This window comes from Hakea prostrata, chromosome 4 (genome assembly GCF_041222555.1).
Source record: "Hakea prostrata isolate BN-2017 chromosome 4, UWA_Hpros_2, whole genome shotgun sequence".
NCBI lineage: Eukaryota > Viridiplantae > Streptophyta > Magnoliopsida > Proteales > Proteaceae > Hakea > Hakea prostrata.
In genome coordinates, this window is record NC_142603.1 from 45,354,545 (window position 1) to 45,381,066 (window position 26,522).

At 39.2% G+C, this 26,522-nt stretch overlaps 1 protein-coding gene across 1 annotated transcript; it reads right to left on the reverse strand.

The window, feature by feature from the left end:
• Positions 1-2,188: 2,188 nt before the first annotated feature.
• On the reverse strand, positions 2,189-25,021 carry LOC149019105 (uncharacterized). Its single transcript, XM_089153172.1, has 5 exons — positions 24,885-25,021; positions 24,031-24,792; positions 7,806-8,046; positions 4,038-4,215; positions 2,189-3,216 (listed from the first exon to the last, which is right to left on the reverse strand). The coding sequence occupies exons 2-5, from the start codon at positions 24,329-24,331 to the stop codon at positions 2,614-2,616; spliced, it is 1,323 nt and encodes a 440-aa protein (XP_089009298.1). The 5' UTR covers positions 24,332-24,792; positions 24,885-25,021; the 3' UTR covers positions 2,189-2,613.
• Positions 25,022-26,522: the final 1,501 nt, after the last annotated feature.

Below are 26,522 nucleotides of genomic sequence, written 5' to 3' on the forward strand. Positions count from 1 at the left end.
ACACGTAAAAATCTCTTATGGCCTGTTTGGTTACATGAATATGGAGATCTCAAATCGATGGAGTCATAATTCATAAAATTAACTGTTTGGTTTACTTAAATATGTGGAATGAAATATGTTTGGTCAACGTGACTTTTGTGAATGCGCAAATGTTTAGTGTTTTTATAGTAAAGGTGACATGCCCATAAATCTATGGATTCACATTTTTAGTGTAAAAATATGAATCTTTAGATTTCATGAATCCAAGAGGTTTTCACAACCAAACAAGTTTAAATCTCGCATCCATAAATCCAGAGATCTCAAACGGGCCCTTATAAGATTTTGGGGAAAAAATTCTCTCCCTTCCCTGTATTTACATTCTACTTGCTCTTGCTCTTGCTCTTGCTCTGCTCTTACTCTCCTCTCAAAGGTCTCACTTATGATTTCCCTAAACAGTCAATTTTTATCTCTCCTTCTCCCTTGATTAGGGTTAGGCTAAACCTAACGTCTTAACCCTAACCTTGGACCAGCACTTTGCAATGCTAACCTCAGAGGTTGAAAAATCCATCCACATCATGTTTAAGCTCAAGGCTGGCTAGGGTGGATTTGCTATCAAATCCAAGCTTACACCTTAAGAATGGTCATAACAAATACAGGAAAACCTTTGACCTTATTCTTGCAGCTTTTTTGAACCAAACTCCACAGAAAGACATAGAGGTTAAGGCCAAACTTAATTACATCCAAAATTGTACCTTAATGCCACTATATGCTTACATAATTAGGGGTGGTTTTTAAGTAGTGTCACTGTATATCATTTACTATGTTCTACTTTTTATTGGCGGCTTGCAAAAGCCATACTAATTACTGTTACATGCACAACATTACCGCCACACTCTTTTTGGTATAAATTTTCATTCTCTATTATGCCTATTTAAAAGAAATAATTACAATAATTCATTATTGGTCAATAATGAAAAATGATTTGATGAATTTTGTCAAAAATAAATTATAGAATGAAAAATAAGTTTGGTGTCAAAATAAAAAAATTGTTAGAAAATGATAGTGAACAAATGAGAAAAGAGAGAAAACGTATAGTTTTTATAAAAGAATGTGTATTGACTAATTTACCCTCATTTTAACTATAAAGCTTTAAGTAAACTTGCACATAAATGAAGAGAATGAAATTCTCACCATAATCCATAATAGACAAAAAGTCTATTATGGATTTTGGAGGTTTTTCTATTATTTTAAATAAAAATAAAACTGATAATAAATATCAAACAATTTAAAATAATAAAAAGTTCTCATAATTGATAATGATAATTGATACAAAAAAGAGCCTTAAGTGGCAACACCACAGTTTATTTATGGTGATTTTGTAGTGATTTTACCACCACTAATCATGTTTTTTCTTGAAATGGTGAATTTGTCATTAGAAGTTAGAACCAAACTTACATCCCTAATTCTTCCAATGCTAAGGTTTCTACACAATTCTTCATAAGTCAAGCATTCCTTAACCGAAGCCTCAACCATTTTGTCAAATTAACAGGTGACTAAGGTTTGAAAATGCTAATCTTGCTGCAGGTTTGGTTCCAATGCCTAGACGCGTCAACCACATTCTCCCCCATTAAAAGCAAGAATCTCAAGAGGCAAGACAAGCTAGTCATTTCCAAGACAATTACGTTCTCTTGACATAGGGTTCCTGCCTAAAGCATAGCAATTAAAAGTTCTTAATCATATATAGATTTAGCTTTGTGGATATTGACTATTGTAAGGTAGGAAATGAAATGAAATGAAATGGAATACAAAGCCATAGGTCTTTTTCAAAGGATCATAGCAGAATTGCAGATGAAATTCATCGGAGAAAACGGCTAAAATTGATCCTCAGACACGATTCGTTACCGGGACTTCTTACTGTTTATTTCAACAGGGGAGAATACAACTAAACGAAATGAAAGTTCCAAGTTCAGTTTTGGGTCAGAGACATCCAAAATCATGAATCAATGTCGACCACAAGTCATAGAACCCCTGGACCTCCAAGCTAACGACGCGGGTTCAACACCCTCCAGAGATGAGACAATCTGTCATCTGAAATGGGAGGATCACAGACCCTCTGATTTAAGCTATAATACTATTGAAAGATGCATTTGTTCTCATTCAAAGGATCAAATCTGTGTTAACCAAACAATTTTAATGCTCCAGAAGTTCCTAATCCACAGTAGAATCAAAAGAGTGGATATTTTGAATCTGATAACTGTTTGCAAGATGTACTCACATAGACATGTTGGGTTTAGATCACGCTCTCCTTTACAAGAACCAGGCATGAGTTCTGGTGTACTAAGCAAGCAATTCCTGATCGCATCCCTAAATCTCTTCATGCACACCTGATTTTGGTTTAGGCGTTTACGTCCTCCACAGAAGCAGCACTAATTACAATGTCAAGAAAAATGCTTACAGCCTTGAGCATATACCTAGATAGAATAAACAGCATAATCCATGGCAAAAAGAAGCAAGGCCAGCCACTCCTAACCCAAACAGATGATGAGAAAGGAAGGAACAAAAATCAACATGTGCAGTACTACCATGTCGTTCCATAGTTAAGCATCATCGTCGAATACACATTTTATAGTGCCTTCAGTTCTCTGCCTGCCCAAAGTATCTGCCAGAGATTGTTGCCAGAATGTTGAGCATCACAACCTCATCATCAACTTCACATTTTTCTGCTCTCAACTTTGCACACTTACGAAGCAAACATCGCATTGATGCGCACATGTCAGCATCAAGTGGAGTATCTATGGCCGCACACAGAGCAAATAACCATTCACAATTGTTCCTTGACAAAAAGCCCACAGTTTCAAAGGAGTCTATTCGTTTCTTTAGCATTGAAAATCGAGAAACAGGGCTCATCTTTAAAATTTCTGAGAGGGCAGGATGGCTATTGCTGGCAGAAACTGACTGATGCTTGCAAGAAATTTTATGAATCCAACTTTTAGCAGGCTCCCAGGTATCATCTTTGTATTCTACCAGGACAGATTGTGGACTCTCAGAAATTTCAGGACAACAAGTCTTGGAATGCAGGGATGAGTTTTCTTCAGAAGTTATAATCGATTGCTGATAATTGGAAGTTGGACTATCCATATCCGCAGAGTGCTGGCAGCTGACATTTTCAAATAGCTTCACAACTGACGGCAGATCAGCAGAATTCCAAGGTTCACCACTCCCCATGCATGATATGGCCTGAAATCATTGATGCAAATGCAGACGAATCAACTTGATGCACTTCTTACTACAAAAGCATGAAATGCAAGAGGCAATACATGGTTGCTAACATAAGCCTAAAATTCAAGGAAGATAACTGGATTAGGTTAACAATAGGATCTCCCTTTAATCTTTCCCCAACCCCACCCCCTCCTCCAACCCAAAAATAAAAAGCCCAGAGAAGGGAAAGAACAGCAATGCTACTGCTTTTATTCAAATTCCATTAGCTAAATGGCAGATATGAAGCAAACAGAGAACCATCTCAAAATCAACTGATCTCTAGAAATTGAATGACCAATAGGGAGAATGCCATCTTTATGGGTAATGCGTATCAAGGATAGGATATTAACCGCATAGTCTTATGCCTACTTAACCCTACAAAAAAATCCCCTTTTATTATCATTTAAAAAGTACAGAACCAATTCACCAAAAATAAAAAGCAAACAACCGGATTTGGCCTGGTAGTAAGGTTTCCACATACTGACAGCTGAGACTTCAGATTGAATTGGAGGGAAGGAAGGGAAAAAAAAAGGGGGGGGGGGTTTGGGAAGCTATAGCAGATTCCTGGTATTGATCATGTAGTCATTTAAATTTCTTCTACCTATTGTCAGGTAAGATTGGACGCTGGTCTAGGGTATGCTATACAATACATAGATCCAGAACCATCAAAGCACATCGTACCTATATAGAACTTATCATAACCTAAGTACTGGATTTGAAGCAAAATTTTACTTTACTACTAACTGTCCCTTCTAATGAGGCACATCAGAAATAAGAAAAATACAGAAATAAGTGCTTACCCTCCTTAGCTCTGAGAAATCAGCAAGGAAGGCATCCTCCCATTGTTTCATTGGAAGAAGGTGCTCTGGACACTTCACAATATCCGGAATTTGGGGCATATAAACTATCTGATTGTTGGTAAGCTTAGTCCGATCAAGCTTCGCCACTTTCACTTTGGGGATACGTGCGGCTTCCCACCTGGAAAGAGGACAGCAACTAAATAAAACAGGAACATTACAAGCTTCTGGTCCTTCCATCAGTATCAATTACTTCCATTCTAGAAATGATCAGAAATAAAAAAGAAAGCCTTCATCAGACTCCATCTCCAGCTGCCTGTTGCTTCGTTTGATCATTGGTTGCAAACATAAGGTTGCTCAACCACCAAATCATGAGTGGTTGGGCTTGCTAAATGCAAACTAGATCATGTAAATCAGACTACTAGCTTTCAATTGATTAAAGAACTCCTGCAGTGGCTTAGCAGCATTTTACAGTGATAAGCAAATTTTCCTTGACATCATCAACTTCAAATCATTAGAGAATGACTTCAACCAGTTATTCAAAGCAGCCAGCCTAGTTTGTCCCTCAGCTCGGCTCGTACTTGGATTTTTATTTAATACTTTAACAAAATTTAGAAGGCAACACCATGCCCAGAAGGAAGTGGTGGTACCAGAAGAAATGAGGACAGAGATGGTGGAAATAGCTCAGCCACGGAGGAGCAATAGCTTTCTCCAAATCCAAAAGGGGTTGGAGGAGAGCGGGGCAGTCCAAATGGAGTCAGATTTAAGGAGATAGGAATAGACCCAAGATACTCAAATGGAATCATGTTTGGAGGCAATCTTCCAGATGAATTTCATGAGGCAAGCCAAATTCATATCCTGAATTTGGCGGATTCCAAGACCCCCTTCAAATTTGGGGCGGCAAATGGACTTCTAGCAAATAGGGTGAAGGAAGCAGGAAGCCTCTTGGCCCTTCAAGAGGAAGGCACTGAAGATAGCTTCCAAAGAGTGGATGATGGCTTGACCCCTGGCATCCGATGGGTATTCTGTACACTCTCCTTGGCCCTAGAACAGTTTATGACTCCCGTATCCCTAAATCTAAATCCACCCCCTCTCCTCCTTTATCTCTAATGGCTCTTGGTCCCCCCCCCCCCACCCATGTCTCAAACAGGTTTTGGCATTCCCTCCCCCCCCCCCCTTTTTCTTCCCATGATGATGACCGCATTATTTGGCTTCCTTCCCATACCACATCCTTTACTACTTCCTCAGCTCGGAATCTCCTCAAAACCCCCTCCCCCCTTATCCCCTAGGCTCGCCTTGTCTAGTTTAAAGGCCACATTCCTTGCCACTCTCTCACACTTTGAAGAGCCCTCAACCTTGCTCTCCCTACCCAAACTTTCCTCATTAGCCACCATATCCCTGTCAGCCCCAACAATACCATTTGTTGGAATAGTTCAGAGGAACTTGACCACCTATTCTTCTATTGCCCTCTATCCCGCTCTATTTGGACCTTAGCCCTAGCTTCCATTTGGCCCCAATCGCAACGTTCTTTTGGCTTTGCCAGATATTGGAATTGATCCTGAGAAGCTATGTCGGTACTACTATTTGCGACCTTGTGGGTAAGCTTGTCTTTGTTGCCACTGTCCACCATCTTTGGTGGGAGCGTAACATGAGAAGATGGACTTCCAAATCCCAATCTCGAGATTTTATTTGGAATGCCATCTATTTTGATGTTTTTTTGAGACTTCGCTCTCATTCCCACCCCCTGTTATTGACTCTCCAAGAAATAGGCTGATTGTTAGTTCCTACAGTCTCACATCTTCTATCTAGTCCCATCCTTAGAATGGTTTTCTCCCCCCCCCCCCTCCCCTTCTCTCTTTCCCCTCTTTGTAATTGCGCCCTTGTTGTTTTAGTAATTTAATTATTTATTCATCCAAAAAAAATAAAAACACACCACGCCCAAGGCCCGAGAAAGATTGAGGGATTGTGAGGCTCTACATCAATCTGATGATCCTGACTATTCCTAATACGACAACAACAAGCCTTGTCCCAACTAAATGGGGTCAGCTACATGGATTCTTGCCTTCCAATCAACTCTGTTTGAGGCCATACTAGATACAAGGCCTAGCTATGCATATCCTTCTCACCATTTCCTTTAAGGTTATCTTAAGTCTGCCCCTAATTCTTCTAAGTCCTTCAAATCTGGTGTTCCTAATACACACCAAGTAATTAACAAAAAGAAGAAGAAAAAAATTGGCTAACTATTAAGATATTGTTGTTGAGTCAGTTCAAAATTTAAATAAAAAGTTGTTTAGAGAAACTCATTATTTGAAACAGATTTTGAAAGCCAGTGTGAGGTTTATAAATGTAAACAAATAAGATCCTCAAGAGCAGCAGAAGCAAAATGCCAGTAGTTTGTTCAAATCATGTCACAGTCATAACAGTGAATTTGGAGGTTTTGTTTCTGAAAATTTTACTAGATAACAGACCCGGCAACCTGAACCATAGCCTTAAGTGAAACAAGGAGGGCTTGGGTCCTGAAATGAACGGTGCAGAAGAGCTTGGCAAAAGCAATCAGTCAAAGAACATCAATGAGATACGTAGCAGAGAACTTATAGGGAAAAGAATTTACAAGGAATGTTTTGACATCTCCTAATCAAGTCAACTATATTCAGATTCCACCCCCATCCATTCAACATTCCTTCCTGGATCTCAGAACCAGCAACCCGGAGCAGAGTCCCATGTGCAATAAGGTTTGGGTCCTGCAATCAAACTTGCAGAAGAGCTCGGCCAAGGCAGTTTGGTCAAAAAGCACCACATATAAAGTAACAAACTTATAGGGAGGACAATATACAACGAATGTTTTCACATCCTCTAATCAACTCAGCAACATTCAGATTTCCGCCCTATCTGCCAATCTTTAATCTCTGCCCCCCCCCCCCCCCCCCCCAACCAAAAAAATAAAAAGGCCCACAAAAAGGAAGGAAACAAAGAAACCCAAAAGAAAATTGCCAAGAAATTTTTTTGCATGTTGATGGGAACCAAAAAGTCTCATTTAAAACTGTGGAAACTTATAAAAAGGAACAGTAATGAAATAGGGCCAATTTTAAGGTAGAAATCAAAATATATGGTTTGACATTGTTATGTTGAGCCACAAAGTTTGGGTTGTGACCAACTCAGTGGAGACTAGACCCACCTATCATCAAACTATAATTGCTTCACAACAATTAGAGAAGCACTTCAAAATGCTTTCTAGACAGCTCACCAAGAAAACCTACGTATCTATGCAGGTAGGTGCTTCTATGTTCCAGGTTTTTGTGAACATATTGTCAAAAACATTGACTTGGGGAAATTTTGAGCCCAAAGAATTAAACCATTTCGGACGATCAATAGGTTAATCCCAGTCCAGTTTTGCATGGGTAGGCAAAAAGTTCAATATATGATGGATAATTTGAGTTTGGCACTAAAATTCAGTAGATGATCAATTCACAAGAAATCTGCCTAACAACAATTAGAAGTGCCACATCACCAATTTGTTGATTGATGGCTAAAGACCCAAAATAAAAAATCCGCCAGATGGTGGGCTACAAAATTTGACGTGCAAATGATCCAAGTTGTGTTTATCTTTCAAAGGGTTCGAACAACCAGTTGAGTACCCCATGCGGCTAAGTAACCATGAAGACAGACTTTGTCTACACAAAGCCATATAATTAAACAAAAACCTCACAAGTAACTCCTGTATGTAACATAATAAGGAAAATAAATCAAGTACTAATGGATTTAGAAGAAAACCTGACACGCCGAAGATATTCAAGGCCATCTTGCGGGGGCCCAGACTCAAAATTAGGTTCCCCTTCAACAGAAAAAGCACGTTTCTGAATGTTGTTGTCTTCACCATCACTATCCCAATCTTCAGCGCACTCATCCTCAATGATGGTGTGGTTATCACTCCTTCTGTTGTAATCAGCACAAGAAAGATCCACGGGATTCAATTCTGTGAAATCATTCTCCAGACCCTGGGAACATGCTTCACCTGAAATTAATGATTTACAAACACTTTTCAACCCTTTTGGAGTGAAGAACTATGGCATGGTAAGAAGATATCAGACAAGATGGATATGCATATGTTCACTAATTCAAGTACAAGTACAAACATTTGTAAGTGTGAATCCCATTAACATCTATCATCAATGTTACAATATTAATGTATTGTATCACTACCAGCATCAACTTATACCGATTAAATCTAGAAGGAAGAAAATAATAGTATCAACAGTGACAGCCCAGAAATTGGCATCCAATTTATGCTCTCTTTGGTATAGTTTTCATTTTTTTTATTTTTAACCTATTTTTCGAAAATCAGTATTAAAATCAATTTTGAATCAAAAATACAAAAATCATTTAGCAACAAATAGATAAAATAAATTTTATACTACAAAATATGTTTGGCATATCTTTTTTACAAAATGGTTTTTAGTATTATAGTCTTACATCTATCTATTCTCCTCTTTTTACCACTCGTGGAGTATAGAGTATTGCTTGAGAGCAACTAGCCGATTACCACAGTAATTCTATTACCCTTTCCTCAAGGGTGCATTTATCCTTCAGCAACTCCCCATCTTATTCTTTCTTTCATCCATTTCAGCAACTACTTAATGATATAAACGCAGGTTATCATTGCTTTCATTATCATCTCATTTATCTTCTTTCCATGAGAAACTAAATGGTAACACCAACCCCACCAAGACTCCAATGATATCATATCAACTGCTCTTCACCACTCTTATGCATTTTCTAAAGGTGCATAGAAACAATTAGCACCGACCTAAAGATTGCCCCAACCTTGTGAGTACACTGAGTAGACCCTAGTATTTCACAAGGTTAATTGGGATTTCAAGCAAAAGAGCTTCTTGACAGGCATGATGAAATAGATGAATATGATAATTAAATATTTGGATAATTAGCAAAAGTTTTCCAGTGTTCAATTGTAGCAAATGAGACTGGCGAGTATTCTTCAGTAGATCTAACACTGACATTAATAGTTCACTAGTTTTTCTTTGTCCTGGTCAAATGACAATTTCTAACAGTGTTTTGAAATACCATGCTCTGATTAGATGAGGTATAAATTAAGAATGACCAAAGTTTACCTGTAGTGGAATCTAGAGTTCCAGAGAGATCCAACATTAAAACCTTTTAACTTCAAAACCAATTTCAGTACCCCACAAAGGCAAAACATAAGCACTAATTCTCAGTAGGTTTTCTTTTTTAACTTTTTTTTATGGTGAACATTCTCAGTAGGTTATTGATGATAGAAAACAATGGTTACAACTCACAACAGCTGAGTGACATACTTTGGTGGAAGAGTCACTTTTGTCACTTTTATGACACTGACTATTTCACCATACATTTGATTTTTGTTATACAGATTGCTAAAAAGAGGAATTTATCACCAAAGAAAGACAGTGGTCTCTTCAACTTCATCAAGTATGATCCCTCTGTTGTAAAGGCTCTTAACCCAAAGTACATCATAGATTACTTCAGCAGAAACAAGAAGCAAGGATGCTTTCGCTCAGCAGTGTTGTTCTTGCTGTTACAGGTTAGTTTATCTGTAGATTACTTTATTTGCTTCTTGTCTGTAATCCATTTTCAATCAATTTGACTCTTACAATCCAAGTATCTGATAGTATGAAGGTGTTTGAAAATTGGGCATTGCAGGAGCTGAAGCATTATTTGCGGACATTGGGCACTCCACTGTTAGATCAATCCAGACGAGTATGTGTTCAGTTACATTCCCACCTCTTTTCTTGGCATATACTGGCCAAGCATCCTACCTCCGTAAACATAACAGCAACGTAGGAGACGTTTTTTATAACTCTATTCCAGGTGAACTTTGCAGTCTTTTAGGTCTGTTTTTGGGGTTGAAAGACAAATTCTTAGTTACAGAGTTAAAATAATGCTGCAGGTTCTTTGTATTGGCCAATGTTTGTGGAACCTGTTATGCTTGCAATCATAGCCAGTCAACCACCTTCTCTATCATTGAACAGTCACTTTCGCTTGGAGACTTGCGGCTTGCCTCATGTGAAGATAGTCCACACATCAGCCAAGTATAAAGGACAAGTATACATACCTGAGATCAATTACCTGCTATTGGTGGCTTTCCAGCAGTTGCTTTTGGTATCAAGACAACTGATCAGATTGGACATGCCTATGGTATAAACTATGAACCATCTCTGCTTCTCTAGTTTTATGGACATCAGATTTGGTTTTGTTTCCACTCATAAAAATCCTTGTTTCTCTGCTTTTGTCTAGGGACTGCTTTGGTGTCTGTGATGACTCTCACATCAGCCTCTTTAGTACTGATCATGATAATGATATGGAAAACCTACATGCTCTTTGTAATTGCTTATGTTCTAGTCATTGGATCAGTTGAACTTCTTTATCTATGTTCAGTTCTCTACAAATTTGATCAAAGTGGGTATCTTCCCTTGGCATTCGCTGTGGACCGAATGTTCATAATGTTCACATGAAACTATGTACACTGCAAGAAGTACTATTATGAGCTAGACCACAAGGTTTCCTCTTAAAATCTCAAAGATATAGCCTCAGACACCAAACTTAAACAGGGTCCCTGGACTTGGAAACACCTGTTCTAAAATTCTGCATATAGAAGTTGAGCACCCTTGCTGAAAGCAATGCTTGGAATTAGAACTGAACTTGCAAAACCAGAATGCACTAGAATTCACAACCGCAGGGTCCCCCTTGAAGGAACTCAGCCAAACCTACCTGGCTGTAAACTCTCAGATTTCTTTATTCATTCAAAACTTTAAAAAAAAAAAAAAAAAAATCCGTAGAAGACTTGAGAATTTATAGCCTTTTACAACTTTGAAACACAATCAAACTCCAATCCTAATTGACCTTAACTTAGGTTACTTATCTAGCTAGAAGCCTTACCCAACAAACCCTATCCAGTAGAGAACTTATCCAACTTATTAAACACTTTAGTTGGGACTCTTAATTCAGATTAGAATCCTAATTTGAAACAAACAACCAAATCCTAATCTGAAACAAACAACCCCAAAAAAAAAAAAATTTAATTGGTAATAAAAAAGACAACTTTACCCCTAGAGGGGTGTGCACAAACCAGGGAGGACTAAGCCCCTTGCAGCTTCTGGTGGGCCTACTCTTTGTGTTCACATCATGAAATTTTTTCACTTTTATAACAATGAAGATTCATTGTACCCACATTGCCTTTAATTATCCGAATTGCCAATTATTATGGTCGAACCAGTCAAACCGGGTTACATGGTCAAACATATGTTTTCTTCAAATATATGATCCGACCAGATAACCATGTTCGGAATCCTTGTCCATCTCAATCTCTTTCAAGTACTGTTCAAGTAGAGTTTGATCTACGAAAAAGAGACACACTTCAAATACGACTCTGCAAACAGAAACTCCTCTGATAGACCGACCAACTAAGAATTATAGAAAGAGGTATGGTTGTCATCATAAGGTATGCACTCTTGAGCAATTGAATACATCGAGAGATTGAGCTTGCTTCCTTTGTTCGTTTGAACTAACTTGTTCGTCGGAGACGAAACTCAACCACACCGGTCAAGCACGTTTTTGCAAGTACAAGCGTTCGACCAGGGGAGACCGAATTCTGCAACAACATTGGCGCCGTCTGTGGGAACGCAGCAAAAATTCATGGTGATACAAACAAGATCAATGCTGGGGGAAGGCAAGGAGAACGGAGGAAAGGAGGTCGACAAACAAAATCCTCCCCAAAAAACCACGGAGATTCCTCAGCATAAGGATCAGCCCGAGCAGCCTGACCAATTGGCTACCAAAAATCAGATCGATGAATTACAAAAAAACAACCGAAGATCAGATTGATGAACTCCAAAAGCAGATTTCATCTCTGAACGAATTGGTTAGGGTAACGATGCATCATCTAATTGCCCCAGGAGAGGATAATCAGGAAAATCTAGCTAATCTGGGGGGAAGTAGAAAAGATCGACCACTCATGCCTGACCAAATTCCTCAACCATCAAGAGACTTGATCAAATGCAAGGAAAAAGTGGGAGATAAAGTTCGAGCACCCGGAAAAGGAACATTAAAAGACCCTCCTCTAGGGTTCGAGTAGGAAGATCAACATAGCAGCACTAATCATGTGGACAAAGTTCAACACGAAGAAGGAGAAAAGAAGCTCAAGCCGAAAGTATGAAGAACGTCAACAGGCAAATTGACGAATTAAAGGAAGAGCTAAAGAAGATGAAAGATTCAGGTAAAAATACTCTGTACTCAATTCTCAAAAGAAATCCTTTTGTTAGAACAATTGTTGAGGCAAAGATGCCAAAGAGTTTCAAGTGTCCAACTTTTACCATGTTCGACGGAACAAAGTGTCCCCGACACCACATTATGCATTACAAATTGGTAATGTCTTCCTATGAGCACAGTGAAGTTGCTATGTGTAAAATATTCCCAGCATTCTTAACTGGAACGGCATCTGAATGGTTCCTTGGGCTCCAAAACGGGTCGATCGAGGATTTCGACCACCAAGGTCGAATATTCTTGTCATTTTTTCAAAGTGGAATCAGTGCTAAAAGAAGAGAGGATACTATGTTCTCTATTAAGCAAGGTCGAACAGAAGCAGTCAGAAGTTATTTACGAAGATTCAACATCCGAATCGAGAATCTAGACGAGAAGATAGCTTTTCATGCTCTATATCAAGGGCATACTCATTAAGGACTGCTCAAGCGCTTATTGTTGAACATGCCCGAAACATACGCCGAATTACTGGAGCGATGTAATAGCCAGGCAGAAATCTCAAAAACTCTGAAGTCGAGGAATAAGGAACCGACCAACTCGGCCGACCCTGCTAATGGAGGTCGACCTGATCTACCACCGAACAGGTTTCCGACCAGAGAGGACGACCAGAAGCAACAAAGCAGCTAGAAGGAGAATATACTCCTCTCAAATTACGGAGGTTAGAGATATTGATGCAAATAAAGAGTCAAGGGATACTTCAAAGACCTAACAAATTATATTCTCGACTAGAGGAGCGTGATAGGAGAAAATATTGCGAGTATCACAAAGATCACGGTCATCGGACTGATGATTGCAAACAACTGAAAGAAGAAATTGAAAAGCTAATATCTCAGGGACAATTGAAGAAGTATGTTTGACCAGATCCAAAACCTTACCAACCACCGATGGGAGGTAGGAAAAGAGCCAGATCCCCAATTAAAGAGGGAGGTCAAAACCTAAATAGAAATCAACCAAAGAAAGATGAAGAAAACAATAAGTGATCTCTTATTTACACAGTTTTTGGGGGACCAACCGAAGAATCTGCTCCGTAGGCAAAAAGAAAAGCTCGATACATAGGGAATACAGAGATAGAAAGAGCAAAGGAAAAAACAACATCAGATCCAATTACTTTCTCATCCAAAGACATGCAAGGAGTTAAAACTCCTCATGATCATGCTTTGGTGATAAAAGTTATCTTGGCTGGAATTGAAGTTCATAAAGTTCTGGTCGACACCGGTTCTTCAGCGGATATCTGATCTCTTGAAGCTTTCAAAAAATTAAAGCTCAACGAAAGTATGCTCGTCCCATGCGGTGCTCATCTCTTCGGATTTACCGGATCATCAACTCGAGCAGAAGGAACAATCAAGCTAGACCTTCGGGTAGGAGACCATCCCAAAGACAAGGTCATCCAATCAAATTTTATGGTCGTCCGTGATCCATCAGCTTACAATGTGATTATCGGCCGACCAACCCTGTGTGCATTGAAAGCCGTGGTTTCGTCCTAACACATGAAGATGAAATTTCCAACTTCCAATGGTATCGGTGAATGCATTCTAGTCGACTAAGCTATGTCAACTATATGAGCAAGAAAGCTAAGACAAGCTCGATCATGTCAAGTAGAAATCAGGGATGATCGTAATGAAGATAACATGCAAAGAGCGGAACCAGTAGAGAAACTCAAAAGAATTATTCTCAATCCTGAAAAGCCAACCCAAGGAACTATGGTTGGAGCTGAATTGGAAGCAAATTCGAAGATTGAATTGACAAAATTTCTTAAGGCTAATGCCGACATATTTGCCTGGTCGGCAGAAGATATGCCAAGCATTGACAGACGGGTGGCCGAGCACAAGTTAAGCATCGATCCTCAGGCAATTCCAGTTGTTCAAAAACGGAGGAACTTCTCCGTGGAAAAACACAAGGCAATCCGAGCAGGTACAAAAGCTCAAAGAGTCAAATTTCATAAGAAGAATTGACCATCCCGCTTGGTTAGTTAACGTGGTTATGGTCAAAAAGCAAATGGCAAGTGGCGGATGTGTACGGATTACACCGACCTCAACAAAGCATGTCTGAAAGATTGTTATCCTCTTCCCAGGATAGATCTCCTCATAGATGCAACTTTCGGGCATGAAATGCTCAGTTTCATGGACGCATATTCTGGATATAATCAAATACTGATGCATTCGGATGATGAAAAATATACAGCCTTTATGATCGATAGAGACAGCTACTATTATAAGGTAATGACTTTCGGTCTAAAGAATGCAGGAGCAACATATCAATGGACAGTAAACAAAATATTTGCAGAGCAGATCGGAAGAAACATGGAGGTTTATGTTGACAACATGCTCGTCAAAAGCAAAACCAAGGTCAACCACATAACTGACCTTAAGGAGGTTTTCAATGTACTCCGAGCACATAAGATGAGGCTGAATCCAGAAAAAATGTGCATTTGGAGTATCATCCGGAAAATTTTGGGATTCATGGTTATCTCAAAAGGGGGATTGAAGCAAATCCATAAAAAATTCAAGCGATCCTAGACATGAAAGCACCAAAAAACCTTAAGGAAATACAAAGCTTAACAGGAAGGGTAGCTGCGTTGAACAGATTCATTGCTCGAGCAGGAGAAAAATGCTTACCTTTTTTCAAAGCTTTAAAAAAGATATCCAAGCAACAGGATGGAATTTGGGATGCAGAATGTCAAAAAGATTTTGAAGAGCTTAAAGAAATTATCTCGACCACTACTTCTTGTTCGACCAATCCAAGGTGGAGAGCTCTTGATCTACTTAGCCACCTCTCCTGAGGCTATTAGTGTCGTACTGGTCTAGGAAGAAAATAATATACAAAGCCCTATTTATTATGTAAGCCATGTGTTAGTCGATGCAGAAACCAAGTATCCAAAAGTGGACAAGCAAGCTTTAGCACTGGTAATAGCAGCTCGAAAGCTCCTACCATACTTCCAAGCACATCCAATTAAAGTTCTTACAAATTTTCCTCTAAAGAAAATTTTGCATCAACTGACCTGGCCAGAAGACTTGTTACATGGGCAGTCAAACTCAGTGAGCATCAGATAGACTTCCGACCACGTCCGACCATCAAAGGACAAGCCTTAGCAGACTTCGTGGTCAAAACACAACGTACGACCGAACTACAGACCAATGACGAACAAGAAATGGAGACCGAGCATAATTCCGATCACATCAACAGATGGATTCTGTCAGTGAATGGATCAAGCAATATCCAAGGTAGCAAAGCAGGCTTACTTCTTCAAAGTCCAGGAGGGTTTGAGATTAGATATGCTCTACGCTTCAAATTCAAAACTTCTAATAATGAAGCAGACTATGAAGCATTAGTGGCTGGCCTAAAAATTAGCAAAGACTCTAGACATAAGAAATTTAGAAGTCAGAAGTGATTCACAATTAATTGTGAATCAAGTGAACGGGGTATACAAAGCAAAAGAGAAAAGGATGAGCAAATATCTTGGCCTGGTCGACCAATAAAAGCAACATTTCACGGACTTATTAATCAAACAAGTACCTCGAACAAAGAACGACCAAGCAGGCGCATTTTCTCATTTAGCAACAGAAGAGCTAGACATTACAAAATCATCAATCTATCTAGAAGAGATTGTGAGTCCGAGCATATGTCTGGTCGATTGTGTGCAACTCCAAATTGAAGAAAGCTGGATGAATCCTATCATCCAATACCTGGCACACGATCAACTACCAGAGGACCAGAAAGAAGCTCGAGCTGTAAAACAAAGGGCTGCACGATACACAATCAGAGGAGGTCGATTATACAAGAAATCAATAACTCGACCACTCCTTCGTTGTTTAGGACCTCAAGAAGGTGGAAAAGTATTACAAGAAGTCCATTAAGGAATTTATGGAGCACACATTGGAGCTCAAGCACTAGCAGACAAGATAATGCGGCAGGGATACTTTTGGCCGACCATGCAAGACGATGCAGCAAACTATGTCAAAAGATGTGATAAGTGACAGGCCTATTCTAGCATACATCATGCCCCCACGGGACCATTGACATCAGAACTATTGTCTATTCCTTTTGCAAAATGGGGAATAGACTTAGTAGGAAAATTACCAAAAGCTTCCGGTGGTAGAGAGTATTTAGTAGTTGCAATCGACTACTTTACTAAATGGATAGAGGTGGAGCCTTTAGCTTCAATCAACACCAACCAAATGAAGAAATTCATCTCAAACAATATCATATACAGGTATGGAGTACCCAAAATTCTTATATCCGACCACTATAAGAAGTTTGAGAATCACGAGTTCAAAAAGTTTTGCAAAGAAATGGAAATCGAACACAGGATGTCATCAGTAGCCTATCCTCAGAGCAATGGACAGGTAAAGGTAACAAACAGGATCATACTTGATGAATTAAAGAAAAGACTCGACCAACTTAAAGGTCGATGGGTGGACGAACTACCCAACGTACTCTGGTCATACCGGACAACACCCAGGTCGACCACCGGAGAATCACCATTCAGATTAGCTTATGGGGTCGAGGCTAGAGTTCCAATTGAAGTACAACTAGGATCTCTCCAAGAAGATGAATTCGACGAAGAAACAAATATCGAAGGCACGAAGATCAACCTAGATCTCATTGATGAAATAAGAGATAAGGCTCAATATTGTCTCGAATAATATCAAAGGCAAAGTTAAGATGAGACAATTTCTCCCAGGAGATCTGGTGCTTTGTCAATCAGCGGCGTCAGACCCGACCAATCAAGGAAAACTGGCTCCCAACTAGGAATGCCCGTACATTGAATACAACAAGTAGCTCCCGGGGCTTACAAGTTACGTGATCCAGTTACTGAAGAAACAATTCCTCGAATGTGGCATGCGAGCAACCTCAGGAGATATTATCAATAGCCAAATACATAAAAAGAGGAATCTTCTTCCAAATTCCATTTCTTTCAGAATTTTGTTATGAAGATACTACATTCAGTTTTTTTCAAGTTTTGTTTAACCTTTTCAAATAGCAATGCAAGATATTTTTTTTCCGGAAGTCGAATAAAGTCTCGTGAAAAAATATCGTGGAAACTCCCAAAAGGAACTCCTTGTGCTAGGACAATCGAGCATAGACAGTTCCAAATTGAACTCCCTTGCTCGAACTCATGAAGTAAGGCAGTTCCAAAGATTGAACTCCCTTGCTCGAACTCATGAAACAAGGCAGTTCCAAAGATTGAACTCCCGCCGAACCGAAACAAGGCGGCCCAAGGACCTCCGTGCTCGAAAATCGAGCCCAAATGAACTCCGCGAACTCCCCCCAAACCCCCCAAACACACCACCAAACCGCCCCGGACTCGCTCGGAAAATCAACCCAAAGATTGAACTCCCTGCTCGAACTCATGAAGCAAGGCAGTTCCCAAAGGACTCTCCTTGTGCTCGATTTTTGAGCACAGTTCCAAAATTGAACTCCCTTGCTCGAACTCATGAAGCAAGGCATTTAAAAAAAATTGAACTCCCTTGCTCGAACTCATGAAGCAAGGCAGTTCCAAAGATTGAACTCCCTTGCTCGAACTCATGAAGCAAGGCAGTCCCAAAAATTGAACTCCCTTGCTTGAACTCATGAAGCAAGGCAAGTTCAAAAAATTGAACTCCTTTGCTCGAACTTATGAAGCAAGGCAAAAAAATTGAACTCCCTTGCTCGAACTCATGAAGCAAAAAATTGAACTACCTTGCTCGAACTCATGAAGCAAGGCAGTTCCAAAAATTGAACTCCCTTTGCTCGAACTTATGAAGCAAGGCAGTTCAAAAAGAACTCCCTATGTTCGGAGCGATGAACACAGAATTACAACGCAAGAACAGTCAAAGAAAGTTCCTTTGGGTGATGAAGCACAAGCAAAAGCAAATACATCCAACTACATTCAAACATGACTTCAAAAGTTCCATGGTCGAACACAAAAAAATTTCAACCAAAATGACTTGAATCAAGTATTCAAAAAACAACAGATACATTAGGATCGAGCATAAAGAAGTCCGAACATAAAGGATGTTCATCAACAAAGATAAATAAAAAGACTAAGCCGGGAGATCCTTGACATGGTCAGCATTCTCCTCTTCCTCCTCTTCTCCAAAGCCATCATCATTATTGCATGAAGCATTATCCTCTTTGACTTCTTCCTCGGGAGCAAAATGAAAAAAGGCTACTTTATATATCTCCTTATAAAAGAGGCTACTTTATATATCTCCTTAGATTCTAATCCAAAGGAGCAAAATGAACGGAAATCTAAGGGCTCACAATGCGAGACCTTTAGAATCCTAAAAACTTATGGATCATAGAAATTGTTGCGCATCTTGATCAAACGGTTCATATTACAAAAGTTATTACCGCTTGGATTCGCAGCCACGTGGAAAGCCATCATTAATCCAAAAGTGGCTGACATTACTTTGCACACACATGGCATGATTTTGGGAAACGTGCTACACCCATTATGTCAAATCCAACTGTCACGCCCTTAATTTGTCTTCTCGAGAAAATCGTCTGGAAATACGTACAAGATTTTCTTTTGGCATAGCGAAGGGAGATCAAGAGTCTCGCCCACCGAACATAGAAATATTCGAGCATGAGAGACTAGGGGGCTTATGTTATGGTCGAACCAGTCAAACCGGGTTATATGGTCAAACATATGTTTTCTTCAAATATATGGTTCGACCAGATAACTATGTTTGGAATCCTTGTCCATGTCAATCTCTTTCAATTACTGTTCGAGTAGAGTTTGATCTATGAAAAGAGACACTTCAAATACGACTCTGCAAACAGAAACTCCTCTGATAGACCGACCAACTAAGAATTATATAAAGAAGTATGGTTGTCATCATAAGGTATGCACTCTTGAGTTATGGAATACATCGAGAGATTGAGCTTGCCTCCTTTGTTCGTCTGAACTAACTTGTTTGTCGGAGACGAAACTCGACCACACCAGTCGAGCACGTTTTTGCAGGTTCGAGCGTTCGACCAGGGGAGACCGAATTTGGCAACAACACCCATAAAGAGTCAGACGGAACTAGTATACACTCCTTCATCTCCCAGGTCCTTCACATCCCAACAATTCATTCATCAACATATCATCCTTAGTCATGCCACCAGCCACTGCAAAAGACACAAAGACGAAAAAGAACTAAACCCCAGTTGCTACCGGTTCTGGTGGAGTTGGCAACGACGTTTACAGCGGTGACAGATTGGTGAAGCAAGGGAGAGGATGATAGGTAGTAACCCTTGGAGAAAGAGTTCGTTGGCAAATGTGTGAGAATGAGAGTGTGTGTGTGTGTGTGTGTGTGAGAGAGAGAGAGAGAGAGAGAGAGAGAGAGAGAGAGAGAGAGAGAGAGAGAGAGAGAGAGGGAGGGAGGGAGGGGAAAAAAACACTCCAATGAAGAAGATGGAGAAGTAAGAACAAAATAATAAATAAATAAAACTTACAAAACACTACAAATTTCTAGCCTTACTTATAAAGGTTAAAAGAACAACAACAACAACAATAAGCCTTGTCCCAACTAAATGGGGTCGGCTACATGGATTCTTGCCCTCCAATCAATTCTGTTCGAGGTCATGCTAGATACAAGGCCTAAGCTATACATATCCTTTTTCACCACTTCTCCTAAGGTTATCTTAAGTCTACCCCTAGCTCTTCTAGTTCCTTTAATATGGATTATATCACTTCTCAGTACAGGGGCATTTATAGGTCTCTGTTGAACGTGATTGTGCCACCTCAAACGACTTTCTCAAAGCTTATCACTGATGGGAGAAACTACCAAACCAACTCTAATATGATAATTTCTTATCTTATCCATCTTAGTTTTGCCACTCATCCATCTAAGCATCCTCATTTCTGTTGCACTGAGTTTATCTATATGATTCTTTTTAACAGCCCAACACTTTGCATCGTACATCATAGCTGGTCGAACAACGGTCCTATAAAATTTTCCTTTAAGCTTTAATGGAATACGCCGATCACATAAGACCCCAGACGCACCTCTCCACTTCATCCACCCTATTTTAATTCTTTGGGAAACTCATCCTCTAAATCACCTCTTTTACTTATGATTGAACCTAGGTACCTAAAACAATCACTCTGAGGAATCTCTTTATCGTCAAATATCACCACCTCATCATCTGCCCAATCATGACTAAAGTTACAAACTAGATATTCTGTCTTCGATATACTAAGTTTAAAGCCTTTTGATTCCAAAGCAACTCTCCATGATTTTAAAAGAACATGCGCTTTAAATACCACTGCAAAACAACTGAAATTGATTTTTATAGAAAAATCAAAAACAGGTCTCAACTGTTTTTTTTTTTTTTTTTTTTTTTTTTTGTACTTTTTTCAAGCCTTCACAAATAGAAATAAGCTGTATAAAGTGAACCAAACACTACCATTTATATTTCTTTGGGTGAAAATCAAAAAGAAAGACTATACCAAAGAGCGATTTTGCTTCAGTGCTGCGCATTAACCAAAGAGTGACTTATCTGCCTGATGTATTTTCGTGCAAACAGGTGAATTTATCTTAAACTATCATCTACCTAGGGATCCAAGTTCACTGGTTTCTAGTAGGAAGGTTGCACATATTGGCTATTGCAATTTCCTTTTAATCCTCCAATGAACATAGACTTGAAAGTACAGTTCCCTTTTACCTTTGCAGCCATCACACCTGAGGCCATTGGAAATAAAACAGATCAAATTGATAATACTGACACATACACCCAAAAGACTGTAGCCACAGGAAAACAACTCAGAAATTAGACCAGGATTCAAAATCCTCTGAAATAGTTTTCAGAGGAAAACAAATAAGTGTATGAGCAATTGTTCTCTAGAAGATTCAATCAGATATTTAGAACTTTGAACCAATTCTAAAAATTAAACAAGCACCCACTGAGTTGAGTAATTGCAACTTGTTGGCGGCAGAACTAGGAAATGGCCTGATGTATCCAGCCCCAAGCAGTCCCGAAAGAGCCTAGAAGGGACCGAAGCCCATCCGAAATAGGGCCAAAACTGACCAAGGAGCAAAATGATCATTTTCATGCCTTGGATCAAGTCTATTTAGTAGGGTTAAGTTCAGAATAATTTCTGATTCTTAATTCTGGTTTTATTTTCTAAATTGGAGTCTTGGTGGTTAAGCAAGTATTGTTTCGTTTTGGTTTTGAAATCTAAGTTGGAAAGAGTCAAAGAATTGTTTCCTTTTTAAGGATAACTTATATTAGGAAGAATTATTTCCTTTTTGGGTTCAGTTTGTTTGTAACTTAGTTGCTTAGATCTTAAGTTATCTAAGTAGCATTAGGTGACCTAAAGTGTTTAAATGACATCTCAGATCCAACAGCTGATAGTAGCATGTTTGTCAAAGTGTCTACCTAGGCGGCAAGGCGACTTTTCAACCTCCTTGTTTTGAACCGCTTTGTTAACATGCAATTTTTTCCCCACTTTTTCACCTAATTGCAACCATTTTGTCGCCTTGGGCACCTTATTGCCGCCTAGACACCAAAACAGTCACCTTTTTTACAATTTGTACATTATAATATTTTTTCATCAAATTTTATTCTACAAAGCCGTATACGATCTTAATAGTTAGTCATTTCAGAATCAAAAATCAATGAATCATTAAATGGATAAGGCACTCATTTGGCATCACACTATCATAGAGGTAAGTAAACATGTAAAATTATTACCTTTCATTTTCATACTTATAATTTGACATAGTTTATAGTCATATGTTATGATGCTTGATGAGATGAACTTATGCTTGTGTTCTTTTTTGCATAATCTTTCATAAATATGACTCTTGAATGCTTGTTTTGTTAAATGAATATGATTCTTGAACGTTTGTTTAGCTTATAATAGAAAATTATCAGCTTAAAAGTAGTTGTATTGAAAAAAATTTGATCCAACTACTTTGGTTGCCTTATTGCCACGTAGGCGCCGCTTTGTCGCTTAATCGCTTAATTGCCTAGACAAAGCTCCAACAATTTTGGTCACTTTGCCGCCTTGACAACCTTGAATTAGATTCCTTTTAATAAGCATTTTAGAGTCCAAGTTAAGTTGTGATGGGACCCTAACAGTTAAGGTAACCCAGTATGAGTAAGAGTCCTTTGTTTCAGGCTATAAATCGCTTTTTCTAAGTTATTTTCAAATTTGATTGATTGAATGAATTAAATTTTGAGAAAATAGACTAGTGTAGTCGTGGGATCCCTGGGAGGGTGACTTGCGGCTGGTATTGTGCATTGTGTCTCCCACTTCAAGGTTTTCTTCATGACTTCAAGCATTTAAACACGAAGATTTCTGCAGTTCTTCAACTACAAGTGAAATACCCCCACCCAAACCCTAACCACATCTCTCAGTCCGCAGCCTTCTGAACCCATCCCTTTAGTTTCAGACCATAGGAGCAGCCTAACCCCATCACAAATACCCTCTCACCCTTCCCTTTAGTTTTATGAAAATTTCAGCCCTTCCCTAGGCCCTAGAAGCCATCTCCAATCCTCTTCTTCTTCCCCATGTTTACAGTCCTAATCCTAATAGGAAAACCATATTCCTAGCCCCAATCGAACCCTTTCCCTTCCCTTTTGGTTGCCCTTAAGCTTAGAACACTGTCAATTCATTTTCTTCCTTGAACTGCAGAATTTTCAGAATTTTCCAGAAATTCAGAATCTGAAATTTCTCAAGTCCTAACCATCAGATCTGGTTCTGGTTGAAAAATACCAATAGGAAACAGTTCTGAATATTAGCACCAGCAACCCTATCCCTTTCCCCCTCCCAACCGAAACCCATTCCCAAAACCCTAACCCTAACCAAGTCCTGCTGGTCAAGGACTGGAAATTCCAAATCTGAGTTTGAATTCCTATTAAATTTCAGACCTGAAATCACAATCCCAGCAGCCTTATAACCCTCTAAAACCCTTAGCCAAAGCGTCTAGAAACCCTAGTGAGTGTTGGTTCTTACTCAAGAGGGTCCTAGTTAACAAACCCTAAACCTAGGTTTACATCATGGCCTCACCCGTGAAAAAGTGGGTAAGGGGCTTTGTTGTATATTTGCCTCTCTAGGACCCTGCACAAGACAAGCATCGTGCACCAGGATGCTCTTTTAGAGTAGCAATTTCAGTTTATTAGCAAATTTAGTGCTCAAGTTCTTGGGCCTAAGAGGTTGACATTGACGGACATTACTTTCTAAATCGGAAGCATGCTATAGGATCAACAAAAGAAGATAATAAGCGGCAGAATAATTAGTTGAATCAACCAATTGTGCACTTCTCTGAAGAAACTATAATCAGATGTCAATACTTTGATAGTGTAGATTAATCAAAGTCCAGGCATACTTCTGTTTAACCCCGCCCAGAGGGGGGGGGACCTTACCTCCAACCGTACAACTAAAGTAACCATTTATCAACAGAATCTAGCAGAGAACACTGTTCTCCACTTGAGTACATTAAGCTTCAAACATGTCCATTATAGCAACACACTCAAATGTTGAACAAGTGATGATTCTTAAAAGGCATGATCCATGTGTGGAAAAAAAAATTCAAATAAAACAAAACAAATAAATGATTGTCATGTCAACTAAACAACTTTATGTATAAAACAGAGCCAATGAAATCCAAAACAGACATTACTCAGGTAACAAGAGAATAAATCAAGCAGGAAATGGCGTAAACTACTAGGAACAAATAAATCCTGAGTCAATAAAGAAGAGAACGCATACCAGAAACTGCAAAATGCTCCTTCTTGACAGTGCTCTGATGATGCTTGATGTTTTTACGCCCTTGTTTCCGATGTCTAGTAGCTGTCGTGTCTTCAAGCTCCTGAGCAACGGAAGGCCCCAACCTGTGGTATATTTCATTCCAAATAATTCCTTGTTGTTCAACATCAACAAACCTCAGAGCTTCTAGTTCATTCCTCGAATAGCTTATCTTTGATCCATCACCTCTGTTTGGGAAATCAATTCGAGCTTCACTGTCAAGGCTAAGCATATCCCGATTTCCATTTCCATCAGAAACCTCCATGCCTTTGCCCAAACTCTGATTCTAAGGGATTCTTTATTCAACTAATTTCTGAAAGTTGAAGATTACAGAGAACTTCAAGTCTTGAAGTAAAGAACCCAAGCGTTTGTGGTTTTCAACCCAGTATCCCATAAACCGCTAGGACATTCACGCCACAACGACTCTTCCAGTCTTCCTAGTTCCGGGAACTCTTGGGGAAACAGGTTTAATCTTGCTGACTAACAAACCCTTTTAAAGAATGAGAAAACACAGGTTATTCAAGCTCTTAATGATCTCTTGTTGACAAAATCTCCTCTGCGCCTCTTCCTAACTCTTCCGATGAATGGGTCCTTCTTCTCTCTCCCTCTGGCGAATTCACCACCAAGAAAACTTATCTTTAAGATTTCTTCCCCTAGTCTCAATCTTGGTAGACATGTAACCCTCAGTTATTCATTCAGACTCAGCGTTGTTGTTTCCAGCAAAATCTACACAGTTTTGATCCAAGAATAAAAAATTAAAAACAAACATTGTGTTTAAGGAAAATGAATTTGAATAAAAAAGAGAAAATGAGACACACCAGTGGGAAATTTCAGGGAGTCGCTGAGATTCTTCTACGGCAACCAGAATTTGCAACGTCCGTCCTCCATTAACAATGATGTCTTAATGGAACCACGCTGCTGAGGTTAGAGGAGATGGCATACAGGGGTTTAATGGAATTGACAACAACAACAACAACAACAACAACAAAAAACCCTTCCCCAAACAAAAAGGGGGGGTCACACACGTTCTCCCCCCCCCCCCCCCTCCCCCCCCCCCCCCCCCCCACCCCCAACACCCACCCCACCCCCCCCCCCCCCCCCCCCCCCCCCCCCTCCTCCCCCCCCCCCCCCCCCCCCCCCCCCCCCTCACCCCACATACCACCCCCACCCCAACCCCAAACAAACATCCAACCCCACCCCGCACCCCCCCCCCACCCCCCCCCACCCAACCCCCCCAAAAAAAACACAAATAGAGGGAAATCTTGCTCTTTGAGTGAACACCAGTCTCTTTCATTCACAAAAACATGGCTCACATCTTCTGTTAAAGGTGTCCCTCAGACCATTTTTTCCAAACCTTTCTGTACATGTACATGAAGTGGGGTGGGAAAAATAGGGTTTGAAAAGTAATTTTTCTATAAAATCTCAAAGTATGATTTATTTAATTCATTGGATTAAAAAAAAAAAGAGAGTAAAGAAAATAATAAAAGTGAGATCCAAATAAAAACTTTTTCACAAAATTCTTTTATTTCCTTTCTTTTTCTATTCCCTACCAACTTATATGTGAATCTCATATGTTTATTTTTTTTACTTATTTCTCCAAATAATGGTGCATTTAAAGAACAACAAAACGAACCGTCTTATCAAATGCCTTTATTCCATTATTCCATTCTTAAAAACCAAAAGAACATTACCAAATGTTCCTTATTTTCCTCTAATTCTTAGGCGAAAAATACATGGGTAGTTTGGCCTCTAGCTTTTAGGTATTATATGCTACTACATCTAGAATTTTCAAAACAAGCTTTTGTCTAAGGGGGAAAATGAAAAAGGTTAAGGGAAGCACCACCCCTTGAATTATTCAATTTATCAATTAGACCCTCTATTACTAACACTATAATTAGTCTTAGTTAATTCTTATTTATTCATTTTCAATATTATCCCCACATTCTAAGGGAAGAAGATGGCGAAGGAGCGGAAAACAAAAAGATATTCGTGCGAGAATAGAAATCATTAAGATGTAAAAATGAAAAAAGATGAATGGCATATGGTAAAGGGAGATGAAGACTAGTTGAATGTAGGGTTTTATTTTGTTCAAGGGTATTTTAATCTTTTTAAAAGGTTTAACTTCTTTTTTTTTAATCTAAGATTCATTTAGCTTACGCGCACATCGACTACCTCCTTAGGGGAGCTTTATATAATTAATATAAGCGAAGCTTCACACCTAGCTCTAAGAGGATTCGAACTTTGACCTCCTATGTGGAAGCATTAGTCTTTTACCAAGTAGAAAAAAAAAAAAATCAATCAAGCTTGTTTTGATTATAATGTTTTAAAATAGACACTATGAATTGGTTGTAAATCAAATAATAAAAACCAAATAGTATGCAAAACGGTCGATCTGGGTTGATTCATACCTGGTTTGATCTTAACTTCACCTTGTCAAATCTGAAAAACTGAAACCA